Source organism: Orbicella faveolata, unplaced genomic scaffold, assembly GCF_042242905.1.
Source record: "Orbicella faveolata isolate gen_17 unplaced genomic scaffold, um_ofav_v1 contig_35, whole genome shotgun sequence".
Classification (NCBI taxonomy): Eukaryota; Metazoa; Cnidaria; class Anthozoa; order Scleractinia; family Merulinidae; genus Orbicella; species Orbicella faveolata.
In genome coordinates, this window is record NW_028301564.1 from 30,318,212 (window position 1) to 30,346,143 (window position 27,932).

General features: G+C 38.2%; 1 protein-coding gene and 1 pseudogene across 1 annotated transcript; one reads left to right on the plus strand and one right to left on the minus strand.

Moving 5' to 3' along the window:
• The first annotated feature begins 530 nt into the window (after positions 1-530).
• On the plus strand, positions 531-12,802 carry LOC110051338 (uncharacterized; annotated as a pseudogene).
• LOC110050448 (prestin-like) lies at positions 12,495-27,445 on the minus strand. The gene is made up of 18 exons (XM_020756369.2): positions 26,764-27,445; positions 25,088-25,198; positions 23,529-23,776; positions 22,557-22,721; positions 22,206-22,358; positions 21,987-22,069; positions 20,981-21,128; positions 19,483-19,593; positions 18,683-18,760; positions 18,258-18,353; positions 17,607-17,713; positions 17,245-17,314; positions 16,160-16,408; positions 15,846-15,986; positions 15,455-15,509; positions 14,832-14,944; positions 14,163-14,246; positions 12,495-13,836 (listed from the first exon to the last, which is right to left on the minus strand). The coding sequence occupies exons 1-18, from the start codon at positions 27,095-27,097 to the stop codon at positions 13,825-13,827; spliced, it is 2,358 nt and encodes a 785-aa protein (XP_020612028.2). The 5' UTR covers positions 27,098-27,445; the 3' UTR covers positions 12,495-13,824.
• Positions 27,446-27,932: the final 487 nt, after the last annotated feature.

Genomic DNA, 27,932 nt, shown 5'->3' on the forward strand with positions numbered 1-27,932 from the left:
CCAAGAGACCATGATCTTGCCTCGTTTTCTCTTTATCTAACTCATTTCATGTTAAACTAGAGAAGGGCTTGTATCACATATATCACATATATATCACAGTCTTCAGGCTCTGTGTCGAGAACGCTGCGTGAAATGTGGTCTTTGCTCAGTGGGGCGAAACTGGAGCTATGACACGACGCGTGGCCTAGAGTTAGCTTTCGCAATAAGTATCAAAAATAATCATGATGGGAAGTAATTTTCGTGGTATAAGAAGTTAACAGTTTACGCGTAGAAGTTGTGATGTGACGTAGAAATGACGAAATGGAGATAACTTAATGGAGATAACTTAATTTCTCGACGTATTTCAAGGCGGGAATCAAAATATGTCAAGACTCCTCAGTCAAGCGATTACGCGACAATTTCTTTCAAACTTCTTAATTTCGTAACCTGTATACCGTACGTGCAAAGCATTTTAGAAGACAAAAAATTGGTGAAAACGTCATGGTGCACATATTCGTAAGAGAGTTGATCGTTAAGTATGGATATTTTAGATAAAATACGTTTGAACCTAAAATACGAATATCTCTGGGGTCATCCTCCAGAGGCGCGTATCGCGTGTTCCATGACGTCAGAAGGGCAATCTCGTGATTCAAGGTAATCTTTCTTTCGATGATTTATTCGAAGCGGAAAAAAAGAGAGTGAAAGAGAAACGTTTCACGATAAGGTATTCAGAGTAATGGCTGCAACGCATTTGGCATTGTTTGCCCTGCTTTCTTGCTTGTTGGGTGCTACAAGCAATGGTTGCTGTACAGGCTGCGGTTTCAGCAAAGTCTGCTGTAACAATGAATGTGTTTATGGTTCAAATTGCATCAGCAGGTATTGTATATTAGACTCCCATTGTACTGGCTATGAAAGTTGTTGCAACAATCAGTGCAAATCTGGCTCCGACTGCCTTGGATTTTCTTGTTCTATCGACTCTGATTGTGGAAGTTGGGAAACCTGTTGTTTCGGAAAATGCCAACACTCGTATGAAGATTGCTACGATTCAACCGTGGTTATCACGAGTTCAATACTTGGATCTCTTCTTCTTATTTTCCTGATTTCCATGTGCTTTATCATCGCTCGCCGACGTCGGAGAAGAATTCATCGCGGTAGGATAATCGTAGAACGGAGAGTAACACCAACCACGACTATCACAAGATGTGCAACACAGAGCAACCCACCCTACACGGGCCAGATGCCACCATCCTACCAGCAAGTCTACCCATACTACCCACCACCGCAGTATGGACAACCGCAAACGTTAAATCCTCCTGCATACAGCCCTGGAACAATGGCAGTGGGTGAGCAACCTCCCCCTTACCCTACATCACAGGAAGGATCAGAGGGAGTAAATGCTCCTAAACGCTCGTATGGCACTATATCATCCGCACCTGCTGTCTAACAAAATCACAGCAACTAATTCATGATTACCATACATCATCATCAAGTTATATTATGATACACGCAGGTTTGTAAACTGAGAAGCGTAAGAGTTCTTCGAGGCGCAGCCAAGAGCAAGTCTAGGCTCTTGAGCGCCCTCCATACTTCCCAAATACATCATTATAAACTTGATGATGCACAGCTAAAAGCATCAATCATTTTATAAAATTGACAGAAATAGGTAAAGTAGTTTCTCTGATAAGGCTGAGTTAACAGTCCTCACGCGATAAATTAAATTTACCCTCATTGCATAATTATGCGCACTTATGCATACTCAGTTTAACAGCGCTGTTTTGCTAGCTAGCATAATTGAATTCAAGTTGCTTCATTATTAAAGAGTTCTGGTTTATTCCTGGGTGTTCCACTACATTATATCCTCTGTTATGACGATGTAGTTTAGAGTTTCATCATTTCTCAAAGTCAACAAACACCGAGTAAAGCACAAATCTTTCTTCTGAAATCTTACTTATTCATAGGAACGCTAGGAGATTACAATGCTTGACCCACGCAGCAAATTGATGCATCAGCATACGGTAAGTCCGTCTTTAGAAATGTGCAGGAAATAGGCAGCATTGCTACACTGATGTAAAACATGAATGAGGAAAAGGAAAAGAGCAAAGAAAACTGTTTAACCTTTCTTCAGTTGGTTATTTTACTCATTTTACCCATGCATTTGTCCTGTCACTCTGCCACAGTCCCAGAGCATGGGGCAATGAGTTGATTGTTCATTAAACATGATTCAGTTGATTCCAGACTTGATAGTAATTTTAGTTCCGGACTCAAACTTTTGTTTCATGTTACTGACAACCTTTAAGCAAAATAAATTAGATAAAAATTATGAAGAGATAAAGTACCTGGTTGCACATGGGGTAGACTGTGGGGTGGCACTATGTCAATTAAGATGGCCGAACACAGTTTTCGCGCGCGCTCTTGCTAATGCAATTCAGCGCGCGCACAAGGATTGCCAAAACCAAACATGCCGTTGATACAGCAAGCATTTTATTTGCTCAATGCCCGTGCTATCTGTGCTATTTTTCTTATAATTGAAACAGTGTATTGATGGTTAGTCTTTCATTACAAAAGTATGTTAGAAAAAATAATGATGCAAAGAACTCAGCAATTCTCAGATTTTTCTTTGTCCAGTTAAATGTTGCGCATGCGTAGTAAGTCGAACGATTGAATGCGGAATAGTTTCTCGGAAATACACCTATTTCTCGTGAACCACTCATTAGAATTTCACGAAATTACTTTAGGGAATCGATAACTGGAGTATTGCAAAAGATTTGAACTTTGACTAACGAAATTCTAGATGTTCCAGTGAACCTTCAACAAGAGATAACTAAAGATCTCTCTTTTAAATTATTATTAAAATAGTGTTAACTTGTGAGCATCATAAAAGCTTATTGCATGCAAATTATAAAGAAAATCTAATGACTACATTTTCTGCAAATTAAAAAAAACTATTTTAAAGGCCTGTTTATATTTATTCATGTTGCCATGGCAACGGCACATACGTCAGCTTAACTATCAAAAAGCTGACGTGTGTGTTGTTAGCTTGCTTGCTGCCATTTTTTGCGACCAAAGGATCAAGGTTTTAGAGAAAAAGGTGAATGAAACACAGTTGGTATCAAAAACTGTGTTCAGTCACAAAACCTGTGTTCAGGCATCTACATTTGTATACTTTAACACCCACATGTACAGGCTACAACACTCACAGCGTTCTCTGTGACTAGCTAATCTGATTGCATGAAACATGCAAACAAAGGTGGGCAGCATGAACATTTCACTTAGGCATAGACAGCCTTTTTCTGGCTTTTCCACAGACGGGTGAATAGTTTTAGGGAGACTGAAAACATATTGTACTATTAATGGTGTTAATGACTTTACCCTGAAGGATCAGCCATGGATGAGGATTCTAATTTGAGTAAATTAAAAGAATAAACATTCCTTACAGAAAGTCTGATGAACTTATTTCCATAAGAAATATTTTAAGCACTGAAACATACTGGCAAATAAAAAACAGTCGAGTCCCTATAACTCCAACCCTCGTTAGTTTGAACCTGACATGTTAACTAGAACCAAAATCGATTTCCCCTTGATTTCCGTCATACATTAAACAATTGTTGGATGAGGTTTTTGTGATATGCAGAATAATCAAGGTCGAGGTAGGGGTTATCAGCCGAAGCGGCTCATAACCCTTACCGAGACCTTGATTATTCTGGATATCACCGTGAAAACCGAATTAATAATTGTTTTATTATACACTGAACGAAAAAAAATTGTCATGTTTTTGCTTCTTCACTGACGGCAATTTTGGCAATGGGTGGGACGACCGTGAACACCGATACGCGATCAGCAAGGCAAAATACGTCATGCGTGCATGTACGCATACAAAGTTTCCCGCTGCGATTTCGACCTGCTCACAGGTAACTGAGCTTGCGTCATCCGGAATGAATATTTTGTGACTCGGCAACGGCAAATGGACATTATCCGAGTTTTGTAGCTCGGCACATGGCCACTATATGTGGTCAGAACTGATTAAATTTTCCGAGTTGTGTAGCTCTGCAAATGGCCATACATGATTAGTTGTCAGCAAGAGAAACTGAGGGGACAGCCCCCTTTTTTCTCTTGTTGTCAGAAAATAAAATTTCCTAGTTGTGTAGCTCGCCAAAAGGCCCTGATTTCTGGTGAGAACTCATTTAACCTTTTCATTACTGAAACCAAGGTGTAAATTCAAACAATTTAAACAAATACAAACACAAGGTAACATTGTCAAAATATTGGTGACTTGCTTGGTGTCTCCAAAACAAAGACTTTTCTTTATTTTTCGCCCCATAACCCAATCGGGAGCATGTTCACAGGCTAGCTCGGTCAATAACGCCTCATAAACACTCTCTTGTACGGCGAACCTGAGACATCGCGTGCGTCACAAAGAGAGTTTGGAGAAGTCACGCGATATCGTGGCAATGTTCATCCTTGTTCCCGGGGTCTTACTTTGGTCAGGCCAGCGACGTTAGCTTTGCGAATATATACTGCAGAAGATGACTCGACTGCCCATTGGTATACGTTTATTAGTCACATAATGTTAATAATTAGGTACATTATTATTAGCTGCAAATTTTTATTTAAACTAGATTGCATCTTACATTGTAAATTTTGTAATTCTTATTTTGTAATTATTCTTTATTGCTTATTTACACACGACCCCACAAGCTGCAAGCTTAGTTACGTATCGTGTTTAAATAAAGGTTACTTACTTCCTTACTTACTCCTCCCTCTACCTCGAGAAAGTACCCTGGTTACGGCTGGTCACTTGTCTGCTAGATTTTAGCAGATTCCAGAGATGTGACTGAAGGGAGGGGCTGGAAAGTTAAAATTTGTCTCAGCACTGAGCTTGCCTATTGAGCCCAGTAGGAAGTGGAATTTGTAACCCTTCCGTTGTGGATCGGCAAAAATCACTGCGAAGGCATTGACACATTCCATATAGGAGTTCAATGCGTTCAACGTTTGGCTAAAAGGTTAGCTTTGCATTTAGCTGAATTTTCCCCGTCGATAGTTGGACGGTCTTTGGGATTTGTGGCCATGAAAAAATTTGCAAAGAACTTGGAAATGACGACCACCACAATAAATGGACCGCGCGGTGAATTTAATTTTATTTTTCATTCGGCAAAATCGCAAGGAAGGTATTTACTCGTTCCGTTAAGGCTGGTTTTCACTAGCGACGGAGTCGTAGTTGGAGTCGTAGTCAGAAGCGTAGAGGTCAGTTTCAGTTCAGTTCAGTTTTTTACTATCGCACACTATTAACAGAAAAAACAACTTAACGTAAGTTGTTGTAGAGCGGTACGATCTAGTGAAAATCAAACCGACGGAGCCAGAAGCAGAACATTGCATCCGCTTATGACTCCGTCGCTTACGTTCTAGTGAAAACTGCATTGTCGGAGTCGCAAGCAGAACCAGAAGAATAAACCAACCACAGTGTTCGATTCCGGGCCTTGTGATTGGTTGGTTCTTCTGCTTCTGCTTCCGACTCCAACAATCTAGTTTTCACTGGATCATAAGCGACGGAGTCGTAAACGGAATCGGAAGAAATGGAAACGTTCTGATTCTGCCGACTCCGATTCCGTCGAGCTTATGACTCCGCTTACGACTCTGATTTTCGATTTTCACTAGGTCGAGGGTCCACAATAGGGTTCTCAGATCACGCTTTCCCTCCCATTTTCCCGTTAATTCCAACATCCCACCCATTTTTGCCTGGAAATCCCGATCCCGCCTACTTTTCAAGGACGTTTCTGCGTTAATTATTATTTTAAAATTAATGATTAATTTAATTATTGACACAAACTTTTTAAAACAAGATATTGCATAAAAGATCACAAAAGAATTCTAACGTTTGTTTCTGTAAACGGTTTATTGTTTTGTTTCCTTTTGTCCACGTATCACTGAGAGAAAAAGATTGGTCATTCCCATATTCAAGAGATGGCCCGTAAAAACACTTGACAGTTTCTTTCAAAGCTTTCAGCGTCTTCACTTTACTTGAAATCTGGGCTCAGAACTTTTCTTTCCAAATGAAGGCATTCCTGCTCGCACATCCTTTTCGTATTATGGTCTAATATATGGTGATGCAATTCGTAATGTCGCACACTTCGTACGGTAAATCACTATCACCGCCATCCGGTCTGGCCATCCTGGCCAAAGCAAGCCAAGCGCTTTGGAAAAGGTCGAAAGACTAGAAAAACTAGAAAGGATCGGGAGGTCAAGGTTACAGACGCAAGCATCGAAAATGTCGGAAATGGACGATACGTTTAACAGAACCTGACAGGGTAGAGAGCGGTTGCTATTCATCACTTGAAACCTGACACAGCTATACGGTTCGTTTCTGCCAGCTTGTGGTTTTTGCGCTGGTCAATAACAATTTATATATGAAGTCACGTAAGACTTGAAATCCCCTATCCCGCTCTGTTCCCCTTGCGAATCCCGCATCCCAACCCCACAAAAACACGAAATCCCGCTCCCGCTCGTAATTGTAATTCCGGCTTCCCGCCCCTGTTTTCAGCTCAAATCCCAAATATCACGGCGCAAAAAAGCCAAATCCCGCATTCCGCCAAACCTATTGGGGACCCTCTAGGTCGTAAGCTCTCTTATGACTCCGACTACGATTCCGACTACTACTCCGTCGCTAATGAAAACCAGCCTTTAGAGTTAAATACGTCGTATGTTCGCCTGCAAAGCCCATCAATATCGCTTGCAAGGCCGGCGACCCGGGTTCGATTCCTCTCGGGGTCGCCTGGGCGCCTGTCACAACGTTCATTTTACGTTGTTTTACTTACTGTTTTAGTCTCACTGCCGGACACCGAGTATTTTAAGAAACCTGTCCGGCTGCCGGACAGGTAGTCACAGCGGAATATTAAAGCTTGATTTAGCTTAAGGTCATTCCTCACATTTGCATCACGCATCCTTACTGCGCATAATTTATGGCGTCATTAACGCGCGCTCGTGCACGCGCATATTGAAAACATGACGGATTTGCCTTGATTTTGAGCTCTGTCAGTTGAAAAATGGCTCTAGCTCACAAACGAGCACGGGCACCCCAATTTTTTTTTCCAGTCATTGTAATCAACTAATCATAAGCTTTGCGTGAGAAAAGACCGATCTAATTTCTATCGCTGAAAACTGAATAAATAAGAAAAATAGCAGACACTGTGGTCTTTTCTATTTTGCAGTCGGTAACCACGTCAAGAAATTTGGTTCAAATTCTTAATCAAGGATTTAGCTTTCTGCCTGAATCAAACTTAAAATGTTTATTTGTGTTCGACACAATGCATTGATTGTAGTTTAATGCGTGTTCTTATCGAGTTTGGCTTGACAAAGATTTTACAATTACTGGGAATGCGTTCTTATAATAAGCATAAAATAATGCCAAAATGGGGCATTTTCAATGCCTCACTGCTCCTTAATGAGCATGGGCACCCCCTTTTTTATTTCAAAATTGAGGTTATAATATGACAAATATTCAGTGGACAAAGTTTGAACAAAACTCTATTGTCACTTTTATTTCAGAGGAATTACCTTAAGCTTATATTTTTCGATCGGCAAAATCACAACGGCGGCATTGATACATTCGTTCAGAGTTTGATACGTCCAGAGTTTGGCCAAGAGACTAACTCTGAATTCGATTGAATATTCATCCAATCGAAAGTTTGACTGTCATTCGTTTATATTGTAGTGAAAAATTTGATGAAGAACTGGGAAACAACGACATCGAGGAAAGTAGACAGAGGACCCTGGGAACGAGGCTGGGCAATGTTGTCATGACGACAGAGTGACGATTACCAACGTCACATGATAAAATCGGAGGAAATTAGAAAAGACGTCCAGAAGGAGTGTGAAATATGGCAGCAATGTCTTTCGCAGTTTCCTTCAAATACGCGGCAGTGGTTGTTCTAATTGGTTTCTCGTTAGCTGCTCTGAGCGATGGTTGTACTTACAAAGGTGACTGCGAAACGAACCAAGTCTGCTGCGACAGCGAATGTGTTTACGGATCAAGTTGTGTCGGTCAATACTGTTCGTCTGATTCTGATTGCTCTATCGGAGAGAGTTGTTGTTTGCTGTCATGTGTCTCCGGTTCAAGTTGTGTCGGTCAATACTGTTCGTCTGATTCTGACTGTTCTAGCGGAGAGAGTTGTTGTGGGCAGTCATGTGTCTCCAGTTCAAGTTGTGTCGGTCAATACTGTTCGTTTGATTCCGATTGCGGAAGTTGGGGAACCTGTTGTCACGGGACTTGCCAGAACGTATATACAGTTGTGTTGATATTGCCGCAGTCGTAATTGCAAGCTCAGTAATTGGTTCCCTTGCTTTCATCTGCATGATGTCCATGTGTATTTTCTACGCCCGGCGTCGGGGGAGAACAATTCAGGGCAGAGTTATATTAGGACAGAGTGTAACAGCAACAACTGCCACCACCACAAGATATGCAACCCAGGTGAACCCACCTTACCAGGGACAGGCTCCATCATCCTATAGCTACCAACAAGGGCATCCATATTACCCCTTACCACAGTCAGAACAGCATCAGACAGCCAATCTTCCACCATATAACTCTGGAACAATGGCAGGGTGCGAACAACCTCCCCCTTACCCCACAGAACCACAGAGAGTATCAGGGGGAGTATATGCTCCTAAAACCTCTTATGGCACCATACCATTAGCAGCTGCTGTCTAGGAGAACCTCAGGCCAAGATCGTGATCAGTTGAGCAGATAGCTAAATTTTACAATACCTCGCAACTAATTGGTATCTTTTATATAATGTGGTCAAATATCTTGAATTGTTCTCACATTTTGATTGGTTTACTTATGATCTATATGAGGACAGACATACAGATGATGTCATTTAACCATTTTTTATTTCTTTTTTATATAAAGCAAGTAAATAAACCAATTGTTCCTGTACATCTGTTCAGTAATAGATCACAGAATACATCAAATGTGGCAAGAACATCAGTGACACACTCACCTGACAACTTGTGTACCACTTTTTTGTTCTTACCACATTTTCATGCCATCAGTGATCAATTACTGAACAGTCATTGCATGACAGCAATTGGAATGCATTTATTTAATTGAATCACAATAGTATCTTAGTGATTTATTACAACTGTACTGATTGACATGCTTGCCATGCATCTTGATCAAGTACATAGTTAATAGAGGGGAATGGTTAAGAAACTCGACAAAGTTCTTTGTTGTATGTTTTTGTTCTCTTGTTTGGCCTTCACTGACCATGCACAAAACACAACAGTTGTATACTACTGACCACAGAACTAACCAATAGAAACATTTTGGTTATGTAACTCATGTAGTGTATGAATGCAAAACAAAAGATTGTGCATGGTCATGGACCTTTCAGCATAAATCTTGGCATCTTTGTTTGTTCCTTTGATGTTTGCCTGGCTTCATAACCATTCCCCTCTATTAACTATGTCAAGTTGTAGTGCAAGTGGGAATTTTGAGAGACTCAAGAGCTCAACAAAAGCATAATAGGTGTTTGAGACCAAGCTGAGAGCAACTTTTATCAGGTTCTTGAGTGCACTTTGAAGTTCCTCAAAGCCTGGCTTCCAAACTTTGGAATGCAGAATAAATACCCACACTTAGGGCAGGTTGTTCGAAAGGCAGTAACTCTGTCCACTCGTTAAATCACAATCCAGCAGATGCTGTGGTTTGTTTTAATGCTAAATCCACTGGATAGCAAATTATCCCATGGATAGTGTTATCCAGCCCTCGAACAACTGTGCTCTGGCAATTGATATTATCATTTTATTGAATGACAATTAACAGTGACGGATCCAGACTTGAAGCTAAGGGGAGGGGGGGGGGGGGGGGGCTGTTTTACTTGCCCTGCCGGCTTTTCTTCCTTCAGTCATTTCTTCTTTTTTTCACCCAAAATAAGGGGGGGGGGGGGACCAGGCCCCCTGGGCCCCTCCCCTAGATCCGCCATTGATTAAGTTCCTTATATTAAAAATGAGGGAAAAGATGCCATAAACTTGCTGTAAACAAAGATAAGTGAATTTTATTCAAAATGTGAACGTTGTCAACAGTGTTTCTCGCTTTTTGATTGGCCACTTAAAAAAGTCCATAAAATCTCATTGGTTAAAAAGTTGACAGTTTGACAGTTGAAAGTTGAACTTGAGAGCTTGCATAAATTAAGATTTTATCTGTCTGTACTCTTACTGATGATAAAAATGAGCCAGTCAGTGCACAAGAAATTAGACAGTTATTGTAAAAATATGTATGGAAACTCGACTCTTGTATCGAGTTAATTTGTGAGTTTCTCAAACAATGCTTTATCATATTCAAAACCTGTCTTTGTTACATGTAGTTTCTTTTTGTTTCTGCTTGTTTGGCAAGTTTGCAATAGTTTTTGAAGGAAAGTCTGACGTGTGCAAATAGCTCATTTGCAGTGCAGCATGTGTACTTTCAGAGTCCGAGTCCGTGTTTTCAATTGTCAATTGAATTTACTAAACGTGTCTTGTTTTCTGAGAAAGGAGACGTGGTTCTCGCTCACTGAAATGAGTCTCAGTTTTAACAAGAGTCTTGATCGTAGTGGTATCCCATCGAGTCTTGTTTCTAAATCGAGTGGTTTCCCAGAAACCTTGAGAGATCCTGAACCACTTGGTTCTGCCGAACTTGCAAGCATTATTGTTAGTTCAATAATTGGCTCATTATTTTTTATCTGCCTGATCGCCACGTGTACTTGCAGTAGGGTAATTATTGGTGGAGATGAGCAAACTCACTGGAGAATGACTTCAAGTCAGGAACTGCCCCAGCCACTGTCACGACCACAAGGCACGTAGCACAGACCAACCCATCCCAGAGAGTAACGGCAACCATTTATACCAGATATGTAGTACAATACTCCTACCAACAAGCCTACCCATACCACCCCCCCCTGCCTCAGCAGACGACCAATTGTCCACCAAAGATTGATAATACATTGGCAGCAAGTGGACAACCTCCCCCTTACACCACAACACCACAAGGAAGATCAGGGGGAGTATATGCTCCTCAACCCTCATATGGTTCTGTACAGTCAGCCCAAGTTGTCTAGTGACAATCATTAAAATGCTTGTTTTAGAGTCTTTAGTCTCACAAATCAGCTTAAGTGAACACAGGTGTGGGAATAGGAATCGGGAATCGGATTTGGTTTGACCCTGGGTTAATTTGACCCTCATGCTGGGTGAGGTTGCGCAAAATATAGTGATTTGTCAGTGGGGACAAATCTGCAAGACACTCACAAATCACAATATTTTGCAATATTTTATTTTTGTTATTGTGATTACAGTTAACAATAAAGATTAGCGAAAAAACTGAGCAACGACGTTTCGGTGTCATCCTGGCACCATTTTCAAGTTAAAAAAATATTTGTGCGAAAAGTAAACTAATTTATACCAATGGTAGAGGTGCGAAATTGAATAAATTAAGATTGAGATAGCTGTTCAATGTTCATGTTCATTCCAATGAGGTGTCAAACACTGGTAATGAGTTCAGTGTCTGTTCAAAGCCTAACCAAATACTTTTGCGCGAATGGAGTCTGACTGTGTGTTAAGGCTCGGTTTCTTCTTGCGAATCCACAACATTTCGTGGATCAAGCAATCGAACTTTCCCTGACATTTCTTTAGGATCTTAAAGTTGTTAGTCAGGTCACCAACTGTATCAACTCGGTGTTCATTTTGAAGGTGTTTTCCAATGGCGGTAAATTGGTGTTCCTCAATGCGCTTGTAAAGATGACGGCTAGTGTAACCGACGTATTCTGCATCACACAGATCACATATATAGTTATAAACAACGCACTGTTGATTGATCAAAGGTGGTTTTGGCTCTTGTACTTTGAGATCATCGCCAATTTTACGGCTTCTGAACACCGGCTGTAGTTTGTGATCAAGTTTATTACTCAAGTCCGAGAGATGTTTCTTTACTATGTCCGCTGATTTCTGGTCTTTAAAAGGCAGGACAATGCGGTAGATATTCTCTGTTGGAGGCGTCGATCTTGTGTCTGGTGACATCACTGAATTAACGAAACGGGTGATGGTGGAGTTCACAAGAGAATCTGAGTACTTGAGGTTAGAAAAGATCAGTTTAAGGCGTTCGCATTCTGTTGAGAATAGTTCCCATGTTGAGGAAATGTTATTAATACGACACAATAGCATTTAACAAATAGATTCCATATTGCTGCGCGTCTGTTCACTAACTGATCACAGATGATGTTAAAATGTGGTAAGAACAAAAAAGTGGCACACAGGCTATTACAACAACTTGGAATCTACTTGTTTTATATAATAAAGAAACAAAAAAATGTTAATGACTTCAATAATCTATATCCGTCCTCCATTAGATCCTAAGTAAGAAGCAATCCTAATGTGTGCATAATTCAACACATTAAGTAATACACTTAACATATACGTCTGAAATGTAGCTTCACAGAAATTATGTTACAATAGTTTTCATTCCCAACAGGATCTGCACATTTGACAATAAACTGTTGTTTGGTAAATCCATTATTTTAATCACTAAGGTTGTTCTCATGATATCATAATCAGACACTAATAATATTATACAAACAATAATTATCTTCACTTGGGAAATTATAAAAATACATAGTTACTTTCAAAAGCATTCTTTTTGTATTAAAGTAAAAATATGGCTTATATAAATATCATTTTAGTTTACCAATCAGAAATGAAATTCCAGAACTACTGTACAATAATTATTTTGGTATGAGTGACTACTTTATTAAAACTAAGCATCACTGTGTTGGCAGATCAATTATTAAAACACTATTTAACCAGTCCTGTTGGCCCATGAAATAATGTTATTGTACCATTTAAAATAGCTCATGAATACCAGAAAAATGAATTTAAGATTGGTAGTTCTGTAACTTCAATCTTAGAAGATTTTTCCCCTCTTTTTCATAACTACCAGGCCAGTTGCTATCCAAAATGCTGTACTATGAGTTAGCATAATAAATTGTTCAAAGTGTCCTAAAAATAAAGTCTTAAGCCCATGCCTCCTTTACACTTGCTTTTCCTCTCCTCTATCCCAGTTATTTCTCTGTTGATTTAAAAATTGCAGCCATTTCTAGATGACCCCAGGTCCTGTCAGTCCCATTGTGAACAAAGTACTCACACTGTAATACTTAGCTCTTATTAACCCAGCAGGAGGTCTGTACGGGAGAATCTTGACCGAGGTCGTGAGTACAGACCGAATGCAGTGAGGTCTGTACACACGACCGAGGTCAAGATTCTCCCATACAGACCGACTTAGCTCGGTTAATAAGATGTTTATTATATGGCAAAGAAGAAAACTTTAATTCTTTTAGTGCAACTGGTTTGCTGACATTTTGCTTGTGAACGGCGATGAGCTTAACTTAAACCTGCCAAAATTTGCTCGTCCTCTTTACTTTTTTTTTTTGTCATCAGGCTTTTCGGCACTTCCATAAATGATTGAGAAGAAAATAAAAGAAAATGGTGAATATTTTTGTATTTTAGTTTGCTACTTTGTCAATGCAAAATGAAACCAGTCTACATGCCGGTCTAGATGGGAAAATCTAGACCGCGGTCAATATCGATTTCAGCCAATCAAATTCGTGAATTTGGTAGTTCCCAGTCCTTGTGAGACACAGCCATATAATAATACTAACTAATACTAATAACCAATACTAATACTAACAACCAGTAGAGCTTTTGAATTATTGTGCTATATTGCAATTCCATCACAAATACAAAGCTGGACATTGTCTTATACACAGGTGTTCATATTTAGATGCAGAACATTTATTCTGTATCTCGTCTCAAATATTCTTTATGTGGGTTCTAGTCCTCCATCTAAAGAAAACAAAAACAAATGAATTAAAAGCAAGCAGTAAACAGATTACAGTATGTTGGTCTCTCATAGTATCTTTATTTTAACCAGTAATAACAAAGAGTGTAACTTCAGATGAAGCTCAATGAAAACATAATGATGGCAAAATCCACTGAGATCAACAAGACACTTGATCACTTGCAATATCACAAGTTATAAAGGAGATTGGACAACTCAATAGCTAATATGATCGGTAACAATCTTTCCCATCTATAATGTGGTTACATGATGTACTGTTACTAGTTAACATGAGCTTTGTTCCATGGTAATTAGAACCAGTTTTACAAACCTGTGCGTTAGAGGTTCCAGCCTCTAATGTCATGTTAGCTGCTGATTCAGTATCACTCATCATAGGAGAAGAATGAGATGCATTCTAGGAAAAGACATGCAAAAAGAATAAACTGTCATCATTGATGTATAACATGACAAAATAATTATGGAAGCACCTGGCAGTCCTTTTCCTTTCTAGCAAAATAAAATTCAGTATTATACCTGCTGCCAAACATTATTTTTTACATGATTGCAAGCATCAAGTGAAAAGCTCAAGTAAATTTTGAAGGGACCATGTCAGGTGGAACATGTTCCATACATAATTAAATCAAAAGTATGGCTCAAGAAGTTTCAGAAAAGCAAACCTTTGAAACTAGTGAATGATATCCCTAATTAGCACAGATCCCTGCTGCCACCACTCCCCCCACCCCTCAAAAACTAAGGTTTTTGTACAATCAAAATAGACTTGAATGGAAATGGCAACGATCATCAACTTTTGAAAATGTATAAGAGTGTTTTCACATTATGTTATGGCAGCCATATTGGTGTTCCAAAACATTGAAACAGCAGCCATGTTGGTGTCCCAAACTAATCCTGTGGGAGTTAGTTTTTCCTATGTAAACACTTTCTTTTGTTCCAATAAATTTGCATGGCTGCTGGCCATGCTGGTAGACATTAATAAACTTACATCAGAGTGAATTCCAACAGCATGTGTCACTGCATCATGTACAGACACAAATAGATGCTCAGTTCCTATTCTTGCTGTAAAGCCGGCTTTCTCCAGCATTTCTCGTATGTAGTCTATGCAGGAGTTAAACAGGAATTAGGATCATTAGACTGAATTTAAATAAATAAACAAATATATATCTTAATTGGCCACTCTCCCAATAAGGCTTTTCAGGGCCTTATGGAATCAAACTATGAAACAAACAATGTAAATGAACATAACACAGTTAAAAGTCCTACCTAGCACGAGGCAGACCAGGCCCGGGTTGCTTGAGAGGTGGATAATGCTATCCACTGGATAAATCACAAACCAGTGGATAGTGTAGTTTGTTTTGTTAACACATCTACTGTATAGTGATTTATCTGGTGGATAGCAGCCTTCAAACAACTGGGGCCTGTTGGCTATACGAAAAGCATGGCCAAGTAGCTGAACTCGGGACTACCAAGAAAAACACCAGCTAGTGGTCAAAACAGGACTTGAATCTACCATGGTGGCAAAATAAAAGAAACAACACACAACACAAATGCCACCCACATTACTAATTTTTTAGTGCACATATTCAAGAGGAAAATATTTTCACTTACATCGGCAGTGTGCCAAGTAGAATTTTACTCCAATTTTTTCATATTCTAAACCAAGCTACAGAAAAAAAAAAAAACAGATCAATATTATATAAATGCCAGAATTCAAAATAGTAGGATTAAGAATTATTTGCATACATATAGAACGAGCAAACAATGAGACCAAAGTACTATTATACAAGAAATCAAAATACTGTTAATTGATTACTTTAAAAATCTTTTAAAAGTTGAATAACAATTCCTGAGACTTGGCTTTCTGTTGGTGTCATGCCCAGTGACAGGAAAATGAATTCCAAATAATGCAACAAAAGATTTGAACAAAATATTTTAAAAAGCCTGTTGAACATCTAGTGCTCAGAGAAAACAAAATTTTTTGCTAGTTTTCATGGCTCACCTGCAATAAGGTGTTCACACCTTGAGTATCAATAAAGTTAAATGTACTGGCATCAACAATGATGGCATGAACAGGCACAGAATCCTGCTCCCCAGATGCACCATCAGAGTTTCCAAGATCACTTAAGGAAACCTCTACATCCTGAAGGACATGTTCATGGAGAAAAAAAATACACTTTCAATTAATGTAACTATACATGTGTACCTATTATCCTGAATGACTTGAAAAACAAAAATTGTCCAATTACAATTTATTATTCTATGTTGTCTACTGTACATGCAAATTCTCCTAACAAAATGCCCCTCAATAGTTACCCCATTCTCCATAGATCTGTTGACCTGGACATAGGCACTTTTTTGAATTTTTATTGTAGTGCTCCCAGTATCCTCCATGTTACCACTGCTGTGGTAATAAACTGAATCACCAATGCTACTGCTGTGCTTGTTTGGATTTTGTGGATCAACCCCAGTCATTTCTATCAAAGTGCGGCGGAAGTATTCTGCGTTGGCATAAAACATGGCAGACTGAAATCGAAAAATCTTCACTCCAGGAATTGGTTTTGCCTGAAAGAAACGTGTACATGCATGTAAATATTTAGCATGTAAATTAATATATGGCTAGAGATGGCTACATGCCAAGAGATTGCTACTAAGGTCATTGAACCATGTTTTAACAAATTCACATAAACATACATGTACTATATTTTTGCAAATTACTTATCCCCCCCTGAAGAAAAGGACCACATTTAACATCAAAAAATATGTCAATGTAGAATTTGACTCATCATACCCTAGTATATAGATTTAGCCCAGCCTAGAAGCAGAACTCCTGTTCACAATAAATTGGTCAGCGGTGATTTTTAAAAAATCCATGTAACCTTGATAAGCTCTAAACCTGGGCCCGTGATATGGTCAACGGATACATTATTTTGACAGGTGTCAATTGACCATAACATGGACATCCAATATCAAAGATGTACACTGTAAACCAATGCTGCATGACTTGGTAATAGCAGGAGTATGGCTGCCATGTTGCGCGACATTGCCATCGTAGAGCGCACGCACTCGCGATATGAGCTGCTGGCCATGTTGACCATGAAAAAAGAGCTGCATGCATGGTTTCTATTTCTATGCATGCATGTGGTTCTGTTCTTATGTAGAAACTGTTATGGTACCCTGCTTGGTGGCCCTTCGGGCTGCCAGAACTCCACCAGAAACAAAAATTATCCTTATCACACCTCTCCATCTTACCCAAAAACAAAAACTAAACTGAAAATTCAACACTATTCCAACGGAAAATCGTCCACACTCTGCCCCCATAATATTATGAGTTCTAGTACTGTATATCTGAGTGCCTGCCTTGAACTAAAACAAGAGCATCTTGAGTCACAGTCACTTACTGAGGGTATCCTTTGAAGGTCTCTATAAATCCCTGTATTGGGAATTTGACCAAGAAGTTCTGCTGGTGGTCTGAAATGTTTAAAATTTTAATCTTTCGATATAAACATGAAATGAAAATTATTAATTAAAACACTTTCCAACATGATTGAACTCAGAGCTTACTTGGATCAATGTTGAATCACAGACTCACCTGTTATCTAAATCTGAGTAAAGAAATTTATCCCTGTCCAAAATAACCATTCAATCTTTCATTTTTCAAGCACCCACCCCCCACACACACACAAAGGTCTTTCAAATGGGTAAGGTCCAATGACAGACCCAATGGAGCTTTACTACTGATTAAGGACAATTTTATTCTGACCTTGATGACTTCCAAATCACAACCACGAGGGCCATCACCACACCAACTCCCAGACCGATGTCAATACCAAGCAATACCACTCCCAACCAAGTCGCAAACCAAACAACCTTCAAAAGATAATTATAGTAAATTTAATTTGTATCAATATTGACAGCACCATTAGCTTGGCATGAAACAATGTAGTCTAATGCAGGACTTAAATAATGTTGTGGGCTACACCCTGTAGGCACCAGGTTAACTGACCGACTGTGAGGACGATTTTCCCTGCCTGGTTTTACCATCTAGGGAACAATTTTTCATGCAAAGAAATTCAGTTCAAAGACTTGCCTAACTGTGAAAACCAGCTGACTTCCTGCTGAAAAAGTTAATGAAACCCCATATAGTGTAGATATATCATCAAACTGGTGATGTGATCAGTGACTAGTAAGCTTGGATTTTCCATATTTCAACAGCAAAGGCAAGAAATTGTTACTACAATAGCAGCAGAAAATTTTGCTCTCAAATCATTGAATGTTTGCTGACCAGTTACCACAAGTAATGCCAAAATACAACATTTTAATGTAACTTGTGGCGCCTAACATCTAGATGCAAACAACTGTGTAAAAAGCTATAATGAAAACTGAGTTAAGCTAAGTAGGGAACTTCACTCACAGCATCAGGTTTACAAATCCTCCAGAGTTGTACCAGTCTGCTAAACTGAAGGAACAAACCTTTAAGGGCAACTACAACCACGGCAGCTAGTATTGCCTGACAAAAGTAGCAAAACAAACTTACAATACTTGTCTGTATTATAGCTAGTAAGAATAGTCACTCTAAGGCATTCAGACGTTGTTAATAAAAACAAACAAACTAGTAGGACTTTGAGCCTTTCTCTTGCAAAGAATCAACATTCTAAGACAGCTTCCCAAAAAAATTGAGACCATGAGATACACATAACTGATTAAAAAAAACAAGAGACTACAGAAGTCATGAAATGCAACATAGATTTTGCAAGACCCATGGTTTTTGAACGACCATTTTGCTTGCTGAGCTCAACCTCTCTCTAACTTAAGAGCACACCATGAGAGTACACTAACCTTGGGCAGATGGAAGAAAAGTGGAGCAATAAACAACAGCACCAGGATAATAATTAAAACAACAGGTATGCTACAGAGCTGCCAATCAAGAGAATATAGAAAAAATGCATTATGAAAATGCTAAGTATGATAACAAATATTTATCCTAGTAAAGAAACACAAGTTTAAAAATAAATTCCCCTCATCAAGCTCAAAATACTGTTATTCTCCTTCAGAACTTTTGAGAACTTAGGTTTATGAGTTACCAAGACTGTAGTTTAATGTTTCAACCATTTTCACTGAGTCACCTTCACAGTAAGGCTCTTTCATGCAGTTCAAGTCTCTGCAACCAACAGTTATTAGTTTGGCTACATTGGTTCCCTTCCACATGGTCATGCAAGATATGGGGAGTTGGTTCCCAATATGTGGAACCTCAAATTTAGGCAACAAGAGAGTTGGGCTGCAAATAACTTTAAAACCTGTTAGCATTATTCTGAAGATCTATATTTGTATAAGTGGTGAACATGAAACTTTGTAAAAGTATGGCTGTGTTTTTTTTTAAAGCTTCTGCTCCATAGTGTTGTACATTTAAAAATAAAGCACACCCATAATTAGTCAGACCATCATGCGCTTCATATTATTATACTCTGTACCATAGTTTTAGACAGACTGAGTGTAACCATATCAGTTTGAGAATCTGACCTCTGTGCAAAGACATGTCGATGATTCTTTCTTCTTATTCTCATCACCTGTTTACTTAGCATTAAAATTGGATGTTGGCCACTAACTGCTTAGGAGCTTAAAAATGTGGAGCTGCTTACCTGTGTTCTTGCAATACTTTCCTGAATTACAGATCTAGAGAGTGAGCCACTCACAGGAAAACAAGAAAAGAATGACCCAAAGATGTTTGCTGATCCACAGGCAATAAGCTCCTAGGGACATTTAATAATAATAATAATAATAATAATAATAATAATAATAATAATAATAATAATAATAATAATAATAATAATTTTTTTTAAATTTTTTTTCTTTTTAATAATGAGTGTGTATTGTGACAAAAACTAGAGCTAAGCTTTACAAAATGCTATAATATTTACATAATTTGATGTCTGTTAAACCTGTAAAACATGTTTCCGTATCTAATCATGATATCATGGTTACTACAACTAATACTAATACTACTATCATCATCATAACATTAATTAACATATTCCATACAAATTGGTATATACAAGGTAAAAGTAAGTAAAAGAAATAAACTATTAAAACCTATTTCATCAGTGTTTACATAATGGCTCCCTCCTGGGTTTCAATGTCAATATCGGTATATTACAAGGTAAAAGTAAATAAAAGAAATAAACTATTAAAACCTATTTCAACAGTGTTTACATAATGGCTCCCTCCTGGGTTTCAACGTCAATATCAATGTTCTTAAAGTCACAAAAGGCTTTCCTTCTAGCTCTTGAACCTCTTAGGCAGATTAGTGCGGATCTTAGTAAAGCGAAGGATGTCCTTGCTCTTATCCAGGAGATTGTTTTAATAATAATAATAATAATAATAATAATAATAATAATAATAATAATAATAATAAAAAAGAGTAGGGGACCTGATGGCGGAAATTTTGGGGTGGAAATGCGGAAAAATGCATCAATTGTGTGGAAAACACACTCAGGATTATGCGGAAATTTCAACAGTTAACAAAATTCCTTACTAATAGAGCATTTGTAATGAACCAAACAACAGTGAAATGAAAAGCACTTCAAAGTCTTACCCACAGTTTTTAAACTTTAATAGAATAAACTTATTACACATCATGTCTGCCAACTTTGACATATCCATGATCTGTTTCTAGTATTTGTTGGCAGGTACAGTATTTCTTCATTTGACGCAGGTTTTCTGTAGAATTTTACGTGAAGCATTTGATGATGTGTTCTTGGAACATCTGTAACTTAGTAACCAGGTATTACATTGGACAACGAAAAACTAGTTTCCAGGCTCTTCGCCTAAAGTAGATTGGATCGCCTGGAGGTTAAAACTTTGTCATGAATGAAATGGCATGTTTTTGTTGCTGTTTAAGGAGAAAAACTACTTCGAAATAAGTAATCTTTTCAGAATTTTTACTTGTGGGGATGGTAAGCAGCTGCTTCATCGCTAACATGAAACACTTTTTCTGTTCTATACGGAAAAGCTCTGATTATGCGGAGGATGCGGATGTTAGCAAATTATGCGGATCTACTCCACCGCATCCTGTCAGATGCCCTAAAATTTAGCAAGTCATACACATACATATACTGATGAAACTTTCTCTATTCACACCTGATTTGAATCAATGACATAATTGTTCCTTGTTGCAAATGTTTTGGCCAAAGAGACATTAGTTGCAAATATGACAACAGCAATCACCAGTGCATCTGGAACCATGCTTCCCATCAGCAAAAAAGATGGAGCAGATGGTACTCGCAACCTACATTGGAAAAAGTGACAAAAAAAATAATGTATCTAGTTTAATTCAACAGTCAAAACTCAGCAACTGAAAGTTGCTCAAACTTGTTTTTGAGACAATACCGGGAAAGCTAAAATAATGCACTGTGATATAAAAATGTGTTCCTTCATACCTGAAATTCACTGGTTATAATCTTTATCATTGTTTATTAGGTTTCTAGAAGATATTAAAACTTCTTTATGGTAACAGCATGCTGTAATTTATGCTTAGGCCTCAACTGCACTAGGTGGACAAAATTTGCTCAGCTCTACCAAAACAAAAAACCATGACAAATCTCTTCTCCACCTTGTAAAGGTGTCAGCATTTAACAATTTAAAAATTTAAATTACTTCCTAACAACAAAATGTTAAATGTTAAAAAAATGTTTACTGTTGAACGTTTACAGTGGTTGATGCACTTAGCTACAACTAGCTAGTTTTCCGACATGCTACTTAAACTGAAAGAAAAAAAACATTTCAAATAAACATAATAGGCTTAAAAATCCCAACTGGTGGGAGGCAGACCAGTTGGCTATTTACAAGCATGGCAAATGGCAATCACATAAGAACATGACCACCTTCTGTGTGTATAAAAGCAACTTATTGCCATTTTCCTTAAAATTGATCTGTAACATAATTATCTGTCAGTTTTGCCATTTGTTGAAAATAAGTCCTGATCTGATGGTACTTATGAAGTTCAGAAAGGCTTCAGTTGATAAAATTTGCTAGGACTTAAAAATCACAGCCCACACTTGTAAAATGGAGCTGATGTAAAATATTTTTGCAAAATAAATAAGAATTCACTAAGTGTAGACGAACCCAACTAAGTCTTTATTCTTACCCTTTAGGAATGTCACCTAGAACTGCCACTTGGAATTTTTCATTTAAGCCAACAAAATATGACACCACTGTTCCTAGAACAACCTGAAATTAACACACAAACATTTTGCCAGAATTAACATTACATACTATAAATGGTCTTGATAGCACAAGGGTTGTAATTATTTTTAAAACCAGAAAGAAAATAACAACTTTCATGAATTAAAAGATCTTCACTTACAACTATTAACTCTGCGGGTAAAGGAAATTTCATTCTGTGCTTCAGCTTCTCACTAACAAATTTGAGTGCAATCAGAAGAAGGATACAGACAGCTCCAGTGATGATTGCTCCAGGGACAGATACAGTTATATTCTTGAAAATATATAAGTAAGTCTGCAAAAAGAGAAACATTTTAAAAGACATCACATTTACAAAAAAATACAAAATGAACATTTCTAAGTGTTCAAAGATTATTCTTCCAAAAAACATCATGTGATTCACAGTAATATTGCTACCAATTTATTACCAGTAGTCAGAACTGTACTGCAAATTAAACAAAGATTGAATCCATGAAGAAAGTCAATGACAAACCTTGACTACAGCAAAAGCTCCTGCATATCGTGGAACATTCAAACCAAGGATGTGTTTGACTTGGCTGGTGAAGACTAAAATTGCAGCACCAGTTGTAAAACCGCTGATGATTGGATCTGATAAGTACACAGCCACAAAACCAAGCTTCAGAAGGCCCATCAGAAACTGCAGGAAAACAATTTGTAATATTATAATGATGAATCCTTCACAAGCAAAACAGTGTACAATCAAAACAATGTACAATTAATTATTATATTGTGAGAAACTACATGAAAATGTTGATAATACAGTTTCAAATTAAATGGGTAAACCAGGGTTAATAAAAATTCATTACAATTATGATAATTCTAATTAATTGCTCTCTTTGCCCTGTTAGTAAGAGTGGTTTTCATTTGAGTGCCGAACATTAATTGGTTTTGCATCACTATGCCACATGATTGGCTCAAAAAACTTGCACCACTTTCTCATCCAATCAGAAGTAAAACAAAAACAAATGAGTCCCTCATGCACATTTTCCCATGCTTTGGGTCAGCCACAAGCAGTTACATACATGTACTTCAAGTTTTGATTGGTTCACTGTATTGTAATTGTGTCATTTTTGATTGGCTAAAGTGATAATTTTGGTTTTGGTTTTATAACAACACTCAATTGAAAACTGCTCTATATTCATTAAAGTTAAAAATAGTTGAGACAAGGAAAATACATCTGTGGCTCATGGTCATCGCGGATATGGAGAGGTCTTCCTTCTTTTCTTTAGTAAGTAAATGAATAATTGTATGTCCAATTACATGCAGGGTGATACCATACTCATGGACAAGCTGGAGCTGGTATAAAATAATTACATTTCTAATTTGATAATTATTACATTTCTATAGCACATAAATAAAAGCTGACAGCCCTGCTTAATATCTTAAAACAGAGCACAAGGCTGTTATCTATGGAAAGAGATTGTGCACATATAAGTGACCCAACCTGAAAAAGACCAACAAGCATTGAAAGTGCCACGGCCACTTCTAATTTCTTTTCATCCAACAACTCCTGCCCGCTTGGAAAACTGCCATTTGACTCCTGTTTATATATTGACATCCGCAGGGCCTCACCCGCTGAACTTCCAGGAGGTTGATCAGTGGGACTCAGTGCAGAAGAAGTTGGGGAGATAGATGTTTCTACTTCTCTCTCTACAACATGGCCAACCATAAGGCAAACTACTGCAAAGGTTCCTATGAAAAGAGTTTTCTGTTAGAACTAGCTAATGAATAAAACTATAAATAAAAGATAATTTTCAAAACACATTTCAGACAACCTTGCATGACCAATTTCCAAGCAAATCCATCAACTTTTTAATTAATTAATAATAATTAATTAATAAATAGATAAATTATTATGAGAAAATATGTTCATCTAATAAGATAATATAGTCCTAAAAACAATAAATAGAAGTGCAGTCTGTTAAATAGTTAATATTAGTAAATTATGAAAATGTTTAAGTATAGATACTAGAAGTACGTACATGTCAAGCCTTAATTAATTATAAGGTCATGCAACATAACAGAAAGTGCTAAATCTGTTAGACTCAATAACATGCATTTGCTATACACTCACATTTCACGAATACCATTGTCTCTAACAATGAGTTCAAGTATGAGGGAAATTTCACGAGCAATTGTATGGAGACCATAAAAGCAAGAGCATGCAGTCTACAAAATCTAGACTGATAAAGATGTTGATAGACTGACAAAACAGCTGGGTTTTATTAAATAGCAGGGCTTAAAAAAAACACTTGAATTCCAGCTTGCCTTTGCATGGACACAATGAACAGATTTACAGTAGCTTGTCCTTGGCAGTTGCCTCAGTTTACTCAAGAAGAAAACTGTGTTGCACAAAGTTTGTTAGATAAAGAAACTTAGTAAATATTCATTATTGTGCGAAAAGTATGTACACATCCATATGTTTCGAGGCTGCTGCATCTTCATCAGAGGATAAAAAGTAATGGCATTATTGCGCGAAAAGTACGTACACATCTAACGTTTCGAGGCTGCTGCCTCTTCATCAGTTGCTTTTTATCCACTGATGAAGAGGCAGCAACCTCAGAACGTATGGATATGTATGTACTTTTTGCACAATAATGAATATTTGCTAAGTTTCTTTGCCTTAATTTACTGTTGCCTAAAAATCATAATTTAGTGAACAGACAACTTGCCCACACCTTGCACCTTGAGCAAGAGGGCATGAACACTAACTTGCCCGACAAGAATTTATCTTTCTTTGGATATAATTATAATTATGTTGTTAATCCAGGGTTGTCAAAAGTAAGCCAGCTGGCAGAAAAATTCACTCTCTACACATGTAGTTTAGGATATTAGCTGGCTACTCCACTGCACTACTCATTTGATTCTTTAGAAAAAGATGGCAAAACGGCCATGTACTCCAGCTACTTCTACCTTTTGCAACAACCCTGCCTATCCAAACAACCAGACCTCTGGGAATTTTTTTTTAGCAATGTTATAGGATAATCTTGTTTAATAATTTACCTAGTGATAAGTGTCTGGATGTTCCCATTGCCATGTACACAAGGATTGGCACAAAAGCAGTATACAGTCCTGTAACAGCAGGCAATGATGCCAGCATTGCATATGCCAGACCTGTAAAAAAAAAAACATCAGCTGGGTTTAATAAAACAATGGTTCATATTAGGTATTTGCTGTACCTAATTTTGGCCAAAACTCTGATGATATCAGATCAATAACTTGACTATCATAGGAAATCAGGGCAGTACAAACCTTCTGATAGGACAATATTAGTATATTAAGTTGGTTGGCACCAAGGAGTCTAGCGGATTGTTGCAAAAAATATCCATACCCCTAGCTTCCACAGAGGAGTTTTTTGGTTTCAACCCTCCCATACCTCATCACTCTGGAATTTCTAGTTGTCGTTTATAAAATTTTGGTTTTTGAGATCCACCCGTCCCTCTTTAAATTTCTCAAATAACCCTCCTTGGGGTGGATATAGGAATCTTTTGGAACCACACATTGAACAATCATAGTTGCAGTGCTATTTGGGCTTGTTGTGCCAGGATTTTGCACAACGTATCTCAGTGCTCAGATTCTCCGCCTACATCACGGGTACCAACAAACTGTTAGGGTAACCGTTCAAAGTTGGGACACCCTAGGTGACAAGCTGCTGTTACAGGTATCTGCAACAAACCACTCTGTGTCTATAATTTGCTTCCAAAACAAGTCCATGCTATTCACTTTCTTGCTGCAATCATACTCACAAATTTAAATCAGTTTGAATTTGTGCAACTTGTTGTGGGGAAAAAATTCTATCTCACAGACAAAATATTTTCACAAAAATTATCCATGTCACACCAAGCTGATGGTCGCGGAAGCTTATCCTCCAGTTGGGACACAGTGACTTGTTGCCTGGTGTGTCTTGACCTTAAGAGCTTACCAGTTGTCAGAAGGAGCTGTATTGGATTACAACCACTAAATGATAGTTAGGGTTTTCCCAAAATCAGCATGATCAAAAAAGCTGGCTTTTGCTGTTTATAATCCAGTTTTTAGCATTGATAAGAGACTGGAAACTGGAGAAATGAGCAAATGGTAAAGAAATTTCCAAAATGCCATTCCAAACTGAAAATGAGGAGAACATCTGGAAAGTGTCCACAATTCCAGTATGGATTTTCTCAAAAATGAGTGAGCTTAAATATAAATTACTGTAGTATTGAGTAAACCCCCCCCCCCCCCCCAACCCGCCCCCTTCGTTGCTTGTTGGAAATTTTGAAAGAAATCCTAAGAGGCACTTTTTGTACTTTGTGTTTGATAAAAATTTTTTCACCACTACGAGGTGCCAATTCTAAAACAACACAATCTCTTGTCATAATGTTTTTGGCTCAATACCCTAAGAGCTCCCACTGTGCATCTTTTGGGCCTAAGAGGTACCACAACCGTTTTTTAACCCCTGAAAGAGACGGGCACCCCCCGTCCATTTTATATGGGAGTCTCCCCTGGGGGTAAAAACGGACAGAACTTTCGTCATCTCATTGCACTGTACATTTTGAGACATTGTCACCAAAATATTACACAGGCCAGTTAACCCTTTGTTTTTTTGTTTTTTTGTTTTATTTATTTATTATTATTTTTTTGCCAGTTAACCCTTAATAAATTTGAGTTAATATTAAAATAATGACTGTCGATCTCTTTCTTACCTTGAGGAATATGCATGATGGCCACTGTTAACCCTCCGGCAACATCGTGTGCCAAGTCACGCCGGACATCGTAAGCAGGTAGCCATTCCACAATGGGGAACCAAGATTGCAATACATCTTTACATGTGCATCTAGTTGGGAAGAAATGCCGCTTGAATGTCTTAGCGAGCGACGAAGGTTCAAACTCAGAACTGGACACGTATTCATCTCGCTTGATAAACGACTCCGTGAACTCTTGCTCGTTGTAGACATGGCGAGACAGGTTTATCCGGTACCGTCTTCTGCGTCGGCGGTTTCTTGCAGCCTGGATTTCTGATAGTTCTAAATCGCTCATGGTGATACCTCCTGAAATCCGTCAATGGACTTGATTACTTTCTTTCTTTCTTTATCGAAGCGTTTTATAAGCGAAGCGCGCGAACGGCCGCAAACTTTAAACTATAAACTAAACTTTTGTACCACAATGCTCGACAACAACGACAACAACAATACTTCAGTCCTGACATGATTCCTCCATATCTCTTCTTTGTTTACATTCTTTTCTTCGATTTTGTCTCGTGACTCTCAGCAGTAAATTTTGCGATAACTTGACCGAACATATAAAAACCCATGTTGCTCGAATTGTTGCTCGTTACTCGACGATTTGCGCGACTGTACCATTAAAAGTAAAACCGCTGATCCATAGAACGATTACCCAAGACGTGCGCGTGTCTGCGCGTGTAGCGTGTAGCCAAATGACCCTTTCTCCCGAAAAGTTAAAATTCACATGCAAAGTAAGTTCCGAGTTTAAATAGTTTATTTTGACCAGTTACACCATCTTAAAAGGGCACCTGTCTTCAACACAGCATCCCTTAGACCCGGCCCTTAAACATAACATTGTATCTTCATCTTACGCGCGGGACAGGTAGTTTCCCTCGAGTCGCGGGCAATAGCACGTGACCCCTTGAGCGATTTGTCGGTTTTGTCAAACACTCATGAAAACTGAAACTAGAACAGAAAAATGAATCATAAATTTATCTTTATTTTCTAATCCCCGTTGAGATTCTGGGGGAAGGGGAGGGGAGGGGAGTCTCAAGGTAACCCGAACGGGAAGCTTAAATGCCATTTTTTCTTGGTGGGAAATCGCGCATACGTCGGTTTTGGGCAGCCCGCGTTTTTTCTGGGGGGAAATA